At 43.1% G+C, this 13,087-nt stretch overlaps 1 protein-coding gene across 38 annotated transcripts in view; it reads left to right on the top strand.

Moving 5' to 3' along the window:
• The window catches only part of KCNMA1 (potassium calcium-activated channel subfamily M alpha 1), a 753,494-nt gene that overhangs the window by 445,257 nt on the left and 295,150 nt on the right, over positions 1 to 13,087 (top strand). For all 38 annotated transcript variants that reach the window (XR_014825729.1, XR_014825730.1, XM_084993162.1 and 35 more), the window contains 2 exon segments: positions 5,316 to 5,409; positions 6,525 to 6,636. Coding sequence is in view for 36 of the 38 variants with exons in the window: in XM_084993162.1 (XP_084849288.1) it covers positions 5,316 to 5,409; positions 6,525 to 6,636 (206 nt within the window). In the remaining 2 variants the exon portion in view is untranslated.

Genomic DNA, 13,087 nt, shown 5'->3' with positions numbered 1-13,087 from the left:
GAAGGCTGCCTGTGGGAGGAGCATTTGAAGAGGCCACCTCAAAAGCAGAGAGAACTAGGCATATGGAGGTCCCATGCATGGAATAATGAGGGCGCCAGCTTGTGGCAGCCAGAGGCTTTGACCTGGAGGATGGTAGAAAATAAAATGGGAGGGGTAGGGTAAGGCTGGGTTTTAGAGGTTTTTCTCAGCCCAGACTTGGAGTTGATGGCCCCCTCTCAGCCCAGGAGGGAGCCACGATGGCGGGTGAATGGCATCTTTTAATTAAATTAATCTGGCAGCACTGCAAAGGTGAGACAGGAAGAAGAGTCTAGAATCATTAAGCGTATTGTATTGATTCATCTCTGCAGCACTGTGGGCCTGAACTCCGGTGGTCCATAATCCTGGCGGGAATTGAGAAGGCTCCATCCAATTTAAAAAGGGACCAGCTACATGAGTGAGGCGAATTTAAATGTTGGAAATTATTTCACAAAGTGCCATTTTGTTCCTCAGCTAGTCCCTTCTCTTTTGTGTAGTTATTTATTATATCATTTTGGATGTTTGCTGCCGTTGTTGTTGTTCCTAAGTGCTTAATGTTTCTTTATCTCTTACAAATGATGGTCTCCATAGCCTCTCCCCACCTAGCCTTCCTCATTTTTCCTTTTAATCTTAAATGAAAAACGTGCTCCTCAGGCACTCTCTGGTTGTTAATTGGAATGTCGTTGGTGAAGCTTGCATCGTAATTACCTCCCTGTATCATCTTAATTTTTTCCTCCCTCGTTCACATCTGAAACTGAAAATATCTGTTCAACCCCTTGATCTCAGCAATTAGTTAAGTGGTCAGCAGCTGGTTGTCCGGGGGCAGACTTGAATGCTTAATCATCTTTGTTCAGGTCTGAATGGGAATGTTCTCGAGCAGCAACACCTATAACTAGTGTGTAGTTGCAAGAAAGTTCTTCAGGAGCTGTGGTTCTCAGTGTGGTCTGGATGGGCAGCAGCCTCGGAAATGCAGATTCTCACGACCCTGTCCCAGCCCTACTAAGTCAGGAGCTCTGGGAGGAGGGGTCCACCAGTGTTTTCACAATCCCTCCAAATGCATCCTAAAGTTTGAGGAACACCGTTCTGGAGAAGTATTTTTGAAAGGGTTGGGCAGTCAGGCTCAGAGATTTAGGAAAACAGACTTAAGAAAACACCAGGGAAATTTAGAGGCTGAGAAGAGAGGCAAGTACTTTCTTCTTGGAGATGATACAGAAATCACAATGGCTAGAAGTGAGATTTTTGTCCTTACCCCCTGCCCTTGAAGGAAAATCTGGGCAGTCATCATCTGCCTCCTGCTCTGGAAAGACAAATTCTTCCTTCGAGAAGGACTGTTGGATCTTGCTGCTCAAAGACCCTTGTCGGACACTATGTTGCTAAACAGGTGAAGAAAGAGATGTATTTCTCACTTTGAAAGCATCTCGTTTTCCTTTACAGAGACCTCTAAATACTGAGGTTATGCTATTTAAGAGGAAATAGGAGTTTGTACTTGGACCTCTCTTCCACACTGAGCATTTATCCCATCAGGAGTAGCTTTTTATTGAGCTTCTTTTAAAGGTGCCCCAGTCATAGAGTCCTAATCAAAACACTAAATTTGCCTAAGGTTTTACTGTCATGTTTGATCCATGGACTGCAGGAGCCTAGGAATGAACAGTCCATCAGTTTACCAAGTATCTAGTGTCCTCTAATTAGTAAGTCATCACTTAACCAAGAGCAATTTAGAGAACGTCCATTTTCTACTCCCAGGACTGGTGTTTTTATTTCAGTTCCAAAACTCTATTTTTTTCCTATTGGCAACATATGGCCGTAGAAAGCCTATTCTGATGTGGGCATCCCTCATCAGAGTGGTGATCCAAATTCAAGTTTGGAATTCAGAGTCACTTTCCTTTGTAAAAAAAAAAAAAAAAAAAAAGGCAATTTCTAGGTCTTAAAGCTTCTAGACAAGGAACTCTTCTATTTTACACAAGAAGGAAGAGGAGTTAGTATTTTGTCCTCCATCATACAATGAGCATTAATCATTAAGATAAAGTCTCTTTGGGAGGAAAATAAATCCTGGCTGATAGGGCCAACTCTTGTTGAATTCTGTATTTTCTTTTTATAAGATCAGTGAACTTCTCCATGGGTTGTTTCCATTTGGGGAATGAAATGATGGTGCTTTAGAATGTCTGCTCTGTAGTCTTCGATGGTGTGAGTCCACAGACCAAAGGCACTGGGAGCATTTATCTCGGAAGGGATCCTTATAAACAGTTCTGATGCCACTTGAGAAAACTCAGCAGGACATTTCTCCTTGGGCTTTTGTGGCAAGTAGGAAAGACCTGAAAGGGACAGAAAACTCTGATTACTCTGGTCCTACCAGGGGCTGGCCCCTTTCTGTCCCAGAGTTTCCTGCTTCTCTCTTCCTTCTTCATCTTAGTGGAGAGGCTCATGTTATCCATGAGCTTCAGCCAGAGGGAAAGCTTCCAACACCAGCAGCATAATTTACTCCCTTTATTATTTCACCTCCAAGTCTAAGACTCAAGGAATGATATAAAACAGTGATTAAATACACTCTAAATTTTTTAAAGACTAGAGTAAGGGTCTCTTATGGTTTCAGTGTTGGTCTCTGCAAATAAGAGGTACTGTTGAGGTGTATTTAGCATCAAGCCATGTCATGGGCAACACAGGAGGGAGCAGCAAAAATGACAAGGCAAATAACAGTGGAAAGAATTTGCTACTGCCTAATGCCTTAGACTCTTTTAAAATATCTCCTTCCATTTAGGTTGAACCAAAAGATCCTCCATGACAATTGAGTCAACATCTCTTCTCCCACTGTTCCATTCTCTTCCACAGCCCAGCAAATATTTTCCTTACTAGAGGGATTCTAAGCTTACTACTAATTTAACCACAGAAGTCATGGAATTTATTAATAGGAAACTCACAGTATCCCCAGTATGCCACCAATAACTATTGTGGGGGCAATAGTAAGGTTATTGTAAGGTCTCAATGAAGTGATAATGGGTTTTCCATAATACACTTGGAAACCAAAACTTTCTCTCTGTCCCTTTGATCATGTGCACATCAGTCTTGAACACAATGAATTTATAATGTGCAGCTAAGTCACCGCTGGCACAAGTGAAGACTTGAGTGTAATATAGTATTTACCAGCAGAGCCCCCCATCCTGAACTCTTGTTCTTTCTCTTACACACACACACACACCATTTACTCTTCAGTAGCATATTATACTTTTGGTCAACCTACCCCTTATACTTCTTTTCACTGCAACTAGAGTAGCCAAGCATTCTGACACCTGTGAGCCTTGTGGGTCTTGTTCTTGAAACAAAACAAAATGCTGTCATGGCTTGGTAATTGCAGAAGTGTCACTCGTTAACTCCAGGTCTGGAATCTCCTTTTTTTTTTTTTTTTTTTTTTTTTTGCTTTTTAGGGCCGCACCTGTGGCATACGGAAGTTCCCAAGCTACAGGTCTAATCTGATAATTGGAACTACAACTGGGACCTGCGTTACAGCTACAGCAATGCCAGTTCTGAACCTCATCTGCAACCTACACCATAGCTCATGGGAAGGCAGGATTTTTAACCCATTGAGCGAGGCCAGGGATCAAACCCACATCCTCGTGGATACTAGTTAAGTTCATAACCCACTAAGCCATGATGGGAACTCCCTTGGATTCTTTTTTTTTTTTTTTTTTTTTTTTTTTTTTGTTCATTGAATCAATACCTGGGTAGAAGAGCAGGCAAGAGCAGAGGCAGGCTGTGGTGTTTAGTTTCTTTTGCTCCTGCCTCCTTTCAGCATCGGCCTAAGAAAATTCCATACTGTCTTACCTTCCACTTCGCCTCAGTGAAAAGCTAGTATTGTCCTTTCCTTTATGCAAGAACTACTTTTCAGCATTTGATTTTGGTTCAGTTCTCTTAGTTTATAAATGCAAATGTAGATTGCTCTTACTGCTCTTTGGAGATTTTCATGTGTATTTGTGATTTGGAAGATGACAAAGGGCATGTCATACAGATAAAGAATGGATAAACCTGGTGCATGTAATATGATTGGAGAGTTCCACAGACTGACCCACCCTGCCTTTAAGTGGGCCCTGCATTCCCGTAGTGCACAGATTCCTGCCTGTTGAACAGCCAAGCATTGTCGTTACAGAAGTACAACTATACTAACTGGTATTGTGAGCAGTGATTTCCGAAGTGGAGATACTGGGAAATCCTCCATCCTGCCCTTCTCAAGCCAGCCTCACTTGGCCTGGAGGCCCATGTTGCTTCCCATCCAGGGGGAAGTATTTTACTTCTTCCCATCCTGCCTTCTTTCCACTACCTCACCTTCTAGATGTTCCTGTCCTGAGTGTTACCATTCGCTTACTGATACCAGCATACTTTGAATTTTCATTCACAGCTTTGAGATGCTTATGAGGCTTTCCTGCTTCCCATCTAGCCCAAACCTTGGGAATTTTCACACTCTGATCCTCTGATCAGTTTGATGTGGGAAAGCACATGGAAGACATATACCAAGTTTGTATAGTTGTACCCTTTTGAACTGCCTACTCTTGAACAAAGTAGACTGTGCTGGAGGTTCGCATCAGCTGCTTGACACACACAAAGCCAATTAACCTGCATGCCAAAAAAAAAAAAAAAAAAAATTAACCCTTAGAGTACTGCTTCAATATTGGTTTAACGGTCTTGGATTTTACCAGTTGGGCAATGCTTCTTTCCCCAGATAGGAGTGCTTCATATACGTCCATATTTAGCCTAGCCAGAACATCAACCAGGATCCTCTCTTCCACAGCTTTCCTGAGATGCTCCTGGGTCCTTTATTAAAAATCAACTGATTTTTTCAAGGGCCAAAACACTGCCACTGTGTTTAATTGAAATGGGCTTCACTTCCAATGTCACGGGAGGGGTGGTGTGAGGGACTGCTTTTACCTTAGGTTTGTGTCTCTAAAAGAAAGAAGTCAGTTCTTTAAGGGTTAATGTGAAATTCAGGAATTTGGTGGTCTCCTCTGCTTGTCCTTCCTCCAAGGTGCCTGCATGATCCTCTTTAGATTCTTAGCTCAACTGTTGAATGATGATGAAAATAATACATGTATAAAATGACAAAAACAAGCAAAAGAACAAAAGACTGTATGGTTGAATGGAAAGACCCCTTGGCAATGCTTGCTTGATGATCACAGAGGGTAGAAAGACCAAATGTTTTATTTTATGAGCATTCATTTTGTCCTCTACCCCAAGCAGCAGCACCGCACAGCAATGTGGAAGCTCTGATGATGCTTTTCATTTACCTTTTGCCTTTTCTTCTTCCTGTCTAATAGCCCAATAGAATCCTGCCAGAATTTCTACAAAGATTTCACATTACAGATCGACATGGCTTTCAACGTGTTCTTCCTTCTCTACTTTGGCTTGCGGGTAAGTTTGAACAACACTGCTCAGTATCACGATGGGGCAGGCAAGTCTTGTATCCAGGGACCATTCCCCATCAGCGGCTGCTCTTGCAGGCAAGACAAAGCCCAGTGTTTCCATGGGAGACAATAAACCGGCATTCTGATTTTCAGTCTGTGAGAGAGCCCTTTCCTTAGCTCAGCCTTTCCTGAAGTGCCTGTTAATTTTGTACCAAAGGAGAGAAATAAGGATCGAAGTAACTCTTAGACTTACTGGTCCACTGTTTCTCATCTCTCTCTTCAAACATGAATGCACTGTTGCCTTAAACAGGAGGGGAAAAGCCCTTCCACTCTTAAAATTGCATTTGTTAGTACCCACTTAGCTGAATCCTAAGAGAAGAATGAGTTGTGAGTGTTGAATCAAGGGGGTAGATTGGCAGAATTGAGGGCTTGGAGAACTTATACTAGACCCTTTTTATAAAGGGAGCTGTACAGAAGGTGGGTTATAGAGATCGTATCTGTGAATGAATGCACATGTAGACCCTTTCTTTATAGTCCTGTTTATACTAGTGACTTTAAGAAATGTGAGATCACCCAAACTTCCCTATGATGCTATTGAAAACCACAGAAAACTGTTCTACCCGATCTTTCTCCAAGGCTAACATAGAATATAGTCACTCTCTAGAAAAGACTATGTATCTAAATTCTAAGACAAAAATGGCATGTGATTATTGTTAGATATAAGAGGAACATTGGAGTTCCCATTGTGGCTCAGTGGGTTAAGAAACCAACTAGTATCCATGAGGATGCAGGTTTGATTCCTGGCCTTGCTCAGTGGGTTAAGGATCTGGCATTGCTGCAAGCTGTGGTGTAGGTTGCAGGTATGGCTTGAATCTCATGTGGCTGTGGCATAGGCTGGCAGCTGCAGCTCCAAATCAACCCCTAGCCCTGGAACTTCCATATGCCACAGATGCGGCTGCAAAAAAAAAAAAAAAAGAGAGAGAGAGAGAGAGAAACATAATATCTTCTCTCAGGCCCCCATGAAAAATCAGAATATACCCTTTGGTAAAAGAGTATAGTTTGAATGTTGACACCATGCTTCTCATTTTTTTTTTTTTGTCTCTTTTTTTTTCTTTCACCCAGTTCATTGCAGCCAACGATAAGCTGTGGTTCTGGCTGGAAGTGAACTCTGTAGTAGATTTCTTCACGGTCCCTCCCGTATTTGTGTCTGTGTACTTAAACAGAAGTTGGCTTGGTAAGTCAATCTTTTCTCCTTCCTTCTTACTGGTTCCTGAGCCATGGTTGAAATACAGACTCCAGGGTTCATCCGGAGGGCTGGGCTGTCCCCACAGAGAGAAAGACTTGTGTATGCATGTGAACAACTCTCAAAGTTTTAGAGGTCAGTGGTGATAGTTCTCTTTGAAGCAAGTGCCAGCTCAGAAGGATGTGCACAGGGAGTGCTTTAGAGAATGTGGTTTTATCGTTGTTTGAAGACCAGTGGTCATCACTGTCATAGCCAGGACCTCTACATTCGTGGTTCTGTCACTTTTCATTCAAATGGGAGTTGAGACTGGGCAAAGAAGCTTAGAAGGACAAGGCCACCTTTCCAAGTAGCTGGTTCAGGTGCCCCCAAAAGCCTGCCTGCCAAAGTTAGCTTCTGTCTGCTTCTTGATTTGTGAAGAGTGGGTCCTGCCTGGTTTTACGTAGGGGGTCAGTGTAAGATCAAGTGTCTGGGGTCACCCTTGCTTTCAGTCTCCATTCCTGGGTAGAAGGAAGAGCTTTTGTGTTTACAGCTCACCGCCTGTCTCTGTTTGGCAGGTCCCTTCCTGCCTCAGGATGAGGACAGTCGGGTGGGGAAAGTAACTACCTCAGAGGACAGTCATTGCAGCCAAAGGCTTCGAGGTTCTCTTTGCCGCACTGAATGATTTCCTCAGAATGTCCCTGCTGTCATGGGTCTAGAGGGGACGAGGAGAGGCTGAAACAGAACTCAGGAGACTCTTTGTGGGTTCCTTCTCTCCTTATTTTCAGGAATTTTTGGTCTTAACCTAATTTTTTTTCAAAGTAATAGATGCATATTTTAGCTAGCGTAGACATTCAAAGGTGCATAAAGAAAATCTCAATCATCTCCTCTGCCCGCATCCATCACTGCCTTCTCCTTGGGCGGCTCAGTGTTAGAAACGTCCACATCTTTCCTTCATGCCAAGTACCCCACCAACAAACATGGCTAGAGTGTTTTAGAGGTGGGGGGGGTCTTTGTACAAAAATATAGTGTCTATCACATGGCATTGCAGTTTGGCTTTCTTACTAATAAAGGGTGGCCATTCCCTCAGCTCTGTAGTGATCTGGCTTAGGACAAAATCTCATGCATTTTTTCAGCCACAATCCAAATGAAGCCCCACCTGATTGTTTTCTTTTCTACTAAAAGGAATGGTTTAGTAAACACTCTGTCTGTACAATTCTATCTCTATAGATAGTTCCAGGTTCCTGGAAGAGGACTTGCTGGATCAAAGAGTATGTGTATTTTAGTTTGTACAGATATTAATGGATAACTTTTCAAAAATCTTGTACCAAGATATGCTTTTGTTAGCAATATGTTTTGATGTCCTTACTAGCACTGAGTATGTTATATACCTCGTATCAAGTATTTAAAAAAATAAGCATCTTTTATATACAATGTATGCAGTAATCACTATGTGTTTGTTGCGTGCCTTTATGTGTGTTAGACTGTACATGGATTCTATTTTCTATTAGTTTTTTCATTAGAATTGTATTCACTTGCTCACTAGAAATGTTTTCCTTCTGGATCTGAAAATGTATTTGCTGAGATAGGGTTTTCTTGCCAGAGTGATGAGACCATTAGAGCAACACACCAGGCTAAGAAGCATCCAGAGTGTTTCTTCATATGCTCTGGTGCCCAGGGTCCCAGCCGTATCAGCTTAGCTGTTAATTGGCTTTGTGACTGGGGAACTCACTTTTCTTTCCTCAGCCTGTTGTTTTTCATCTATAACATGGAGGTTGGGCTGGATGATTTCTATGGTTGTTTTGGTTCATAAAGCCACCAAGCTTCTTGCCTCCTTCATGGGAAATTTGAGAAAATATGTGATCTTGGTTGTTGTGGATGACTGGGAGGTTAGAGAAATTCAATCCCCAATGTACCTGGGTCAGAATTATGTTTGGAGCGCTAACTGGGGCTCTTTCCAAACCATCTTGGTGTAAAGAGTTTGCACATACACCACACACACACACACACACACACACACACACACACACACACACACACAAATTGAGAAGGGACAAAGGAAGGGAGAGAAGAAAGAAAGGAGGAAGGAAGTGGGAGGGAGGAAAGAAGAAGGAAGGAAGGAAGAAAAGGAATCTGCCTTCTCTTCCTGGCTGTGCTCTAATGCCTCTGTGCCCTTGAACAACTGCTTTGCTTTTCCGGACCCTTAATTCTCCCATCAGAAAAATGAGAAGTTTGGACTAATTACCTTCTGGTCCTCATTCTTCCTGAATCTGAATTTTATGTTAGGGTCCCTTGAGGTCCTAGAAGATGGAGGGGACCCTTTCTGACTGTGACACAGACATCCTTCCTCTGCAGCCAGCAGGTCTCATCCCCACTCCTGGGTCAGCAGGTGGAGCCTGGTTTCTTTGCTGTGAGAGAATTGCTCCCTGCAGAGTCTTAGTGTCATGAGGACTCAGATGTTGTAAAAACCCATGCCTTTTTGTGGATGATGTCATCTTGATTTTTGGAGGTTCTGATCTAGTGAAAATCTATCTGAGCAAACAGAAAAATGAAAGAAAGACAAAAGGGGGGTGGGGAGGAATAAATTAGGAGTTTGGAATTAGCAGATACAAACTACTGTATATACATAGATAAACAACAAGGTCCTACTGCATAACATAGGATATATTCACTATCTTGTGATAAGCCATAATGGGGAAGAATATGAAAAAGATGATATATATGTGCAACAGAATCACTTTGCTGTGCACCTGAAACTAATATACCATTGTAAATCAACTATACTTCAGTTAAAAAAGAAGAGAGAAAAAAAGGAAGAGTCATGAGAAATACTTTGCCTCAGTTGTGGTTGCTCTTCAAAAAAATACACTCTAAAATGGGCTTTAGTTTGTTCATGAATTGAACAACATTTATGAAGCAACTACTATGTGCCAGGTACTTTTCCAGATGCTTAGAAAACAATAGCGAATAAAATAGACAACATCCCACCCCCTGACTTCACAGTGGGGGAAAAACAGGAAAAATAAGCCTAATAAATAAGTAAATTATTACTTACTGTTAGGAGGCATAAGTGCTGTTAAAACTGGAAACAGATCAACAACCTTGTCGGCTATGAAATAATAATAACAGCTAAGAACCTTTCTCCCCTTGTAGGAGAAAACACCTCTAATGACATACTTTTGGTTCTTTGATAACTAAGCCCCTTGAGTAAAATCCAAAACTGGTCCACCTCTTATGGAAGAGAATTCAGTATAATAATATTTCAAGGAGGTTCCCGTGTCTGATTTAATAGATAGGTTATTACACCGTGAAACAATTATGTGCTGATGAGCTGCCTGAGATAAAATGAACACTCCCGTGAAGTATGACTTATACAGGAAAAGGACTAATCCCATTAAATAGAGCATTTCAAGAAGTACGGCCCTCCTCTTGGAAAATGAAAAGTACTGCCTTTTCTGGCCTAGGTTTGGGATCACATGCAGGAAACTGAAGTCTATCCCAGATCTGCATACACACTTCTCAAGCCTGGCCAAGAGCAATAGCTGGCACCATGGGGTTTATTAAAGGTAGGAGGAACCCCAAGCCCCCCCCCCCTTAACTTTTCTGGAGCATAACCCACATCACGTTTGATTTCCCATTGTTAATATATGGGTGCACATTATAGAATAAAATATTAATGTACTTTTTTACATGCATCATCTTCGTGCACTGGACAGTTTATTAATAAAAACAACTAGTATTTATTCTAGTTGTGCTATGTGCCCTAACCCTAACCCCTAACCCTAACCCTAACCCTATGCACTCTGATAAACCATTGCATTCGTGAACTCCCTCAATCCATAGAGCAAACCTATGAGGTAGGAATTATTTCCCCCATGTTACACATAAGAAGGATGCTCAGAGAGGTTTAAGTGTCTTCCCCAGGGTCCCTGGAGGTGGGGAAGGGGGTGATTTACCCAAGATCTGGCCTGAATTTTCATCCATGTTCTTATGCTTCTCTTATGCCTCTGTCCTTGCCCCTGAGGGACCTGGGGTTTTGGGGGGTGGGTTGGGAATAACAGAGCGGCTTTGGCTGTTCCATGTTGACCTCCTTCCATCCACTCATAGAAGCTTCACTTCAGGCAGGCAGAGCAAGGGAAGCTCTTAGGTGAAAACACACAGCTGATGTCTCCTCTTCTTCTCACTTTTCCTCATCTACCTCCAGTTTCTAGAATTGCCATTAGGGTCAGAGACACACATAGAGCTAGGATGGAGTCCGTTGAGTCCCAGGGTGTCACAGCAATGAGCAACGTGGGGGTCAGACCTTCCTCCCGCCCACTCCAACAGAGATGGGGGGGGTGGCGCTTCTGCAGGTCCTTGGTGCATAGAGCTGAGTGGGTCAGAGCCACGTTCTGGGCTGCTCCACCTCAGTTTCCACATGCTCAGCCACTTGCTTGTGGGTGGCTTTGAGCAAGGTCATCTTCCCTGTCTTAGACTTCTCACCTGTACAGTGGGAATACTGCTAGCACTCACCTCATGGAGCTGGAGTTGGGGATTTAGTGAGGTGCTGAGTCAATGACTACATTCACAGGATGAGCTTCATGAACAGAAGCCCTGATTATCCGCTGCTTCTCTTTCTAACCTCCCGAGCATATTTTGAAGCCCCGGCAAAGAAAACAAACCAGAATGGAACCAAAAATAAGGCAGTGGGATGTGAGGACATCCACGTCGGCAGGCGGCAAGTCGCAGCTTATTTTAATTCCTGTTCCCACACACCAGCTTATTCACAAACTCCCTATCCTACCTCACTAAAATAAATGTACCTTGAAACGAGAGATGGATCTTATTTTGAGACTCGAATAACATGCTCTGGGGAGAACTCTATTTGTCTCATTCTTGTGGGAACTTTGTCCCTAAGGTAGGTCAAGAGGCTGTGACTCTCTCGTTTGTTTATGTTTTTCTTGAGGATCATCTTGCGTTGTTAAGAGAATAGAGGAAAAAATGATCATGGACCCACTGGCCAGTCATCTAACTGGCTGTGATCGCGCACCTACTGCGTGCTCAGCCCTGGGGTAAGAGGAACCTATGCTTGGCCACATTTTTCTTAGCTATACTATGATTTCCAGCATTGAACTCTCTTCTTTGATGAAATCAGGGTGTGGTAAGGAGACCCGTCATTGAACTGCGAGGGAGAACTAAACCTGCTTCTCTAGCCTTTGTTAGACCTGGCTTAGACCCTTTAGCAAACTCTGCTAGCAAATTGAAAACTTGCTAAAAAAAAAAAAAAAGATAGAAAAATAGCAAAATGAGTTAGTGCCCAGTTATAGAGCAATTAAAATGATTTAGACTATCTGGTTATAAATATATACCTGGGCAGTCTCTTTTGGTGATAAAAACAGGACTATAAAAAAAATAATAAAAGTACAAGTCCTTAAAAACAACAGCAACAACAGGACAAAACATAGTTTCTGTTGGCGACTAAGGTTTCAATTTAGTTGGGGAACCAAAATAAACACACACGCAGCAACAGCAGGTAGTACGACCCGCTATATAATTATGGCCAAAATTGCGAGGTCCAGGCTGTAAGGGCTGCGGGAGTTCAGAGGAGAAAGAACTCACGTGGGCGAAGGAAATCGAGGCAGCTTCTGCAAGGGACTGGGCTGAGGCTTGTGTTGGTGGGTGAGGCAGGCAGAGTGGGAAGCGGCGAGCATTCTGTGGGGAGAGGGGTTACTATGCCTGGAGAGTGGCAGGTGCCCACAGGTGATATTATCATCCATGATAAGACGGTATTTTTACAGCATGCCAGGCATCAGCCTCACAACCCTGCCAGATGGATGTATCAGTGTCCTCTGGCTGCAGTAACAAATTGCCACAAATGTAGCACCTCGACATAACATGCATCTGGTATCTTACAGTTGTGTAGGTTGGAAGTCTCCCCCCGCTAAAATAAAAGTGTCTTTGGGGATTTGTTCCCTTCTAGAAGCACTAGGGAGGATTCTCTTTCCTTGCTTTTCTCATTTTCCAGAGGCAACCCACATTCCTTGGCTGGGGGCCGCTTCCTCTGTCTTCAAACCTGGCCACTTTGGCCTGAGTCCTTCTCACATCACACCTCTCTGATCTTGCTTTCTGTAATCACCTCGCTCTGCCCCTCTTTTCTGCCTTCTCCTTCTATGTCTAAGGACCCTTGTGATTACATTGGATCCACCTGGATAATCTAGGATGCCTTCTCTGTCTCAAGGTCAGCTGATGGGCAACCTTAATCCCCCAGCTCCCTTAGCTGCCTTTTGCATCTAAATTGTCATATTCCTAGGTTCTGAGGATTATTCTGCCTGCTGCAAGGGGTAGTATTATTATTTCCATTTAATCCAGAGAAGAAACTGAGGTTCATAGTGGGTGGGGTGACTTGTCCAAAGTCACAGAGAGCCAGGAAAACTTAGACCCAGGGCCCATGCCCCGTTCAGACCTGCTGGTGCCTCTACATAGCCCT

The sequence above is a fragment of the Sus scrofa genome, chromosome 14 (genome assembly GCF_054392235.1).
Source record: "Sus scrofa isolate SSC_HxYL_T2T_F1_AM1 chromosome 14, Sscrofa_HxYL_maternal_Yorkshire_Landrace_v2.0, whole genome shotgun sequence".
Taxonomy (NCBI): domain Eukaryota; kingdom Metazoa; phylum Chordata; class Mammalia; order Artiodactyla; family Suidae; genus Sus; species Sus scrofa.
Note: the sequence above shows the minus strand (reverse complement) of the source record. Positions and strands in the feature narration are given on the sequence as shown.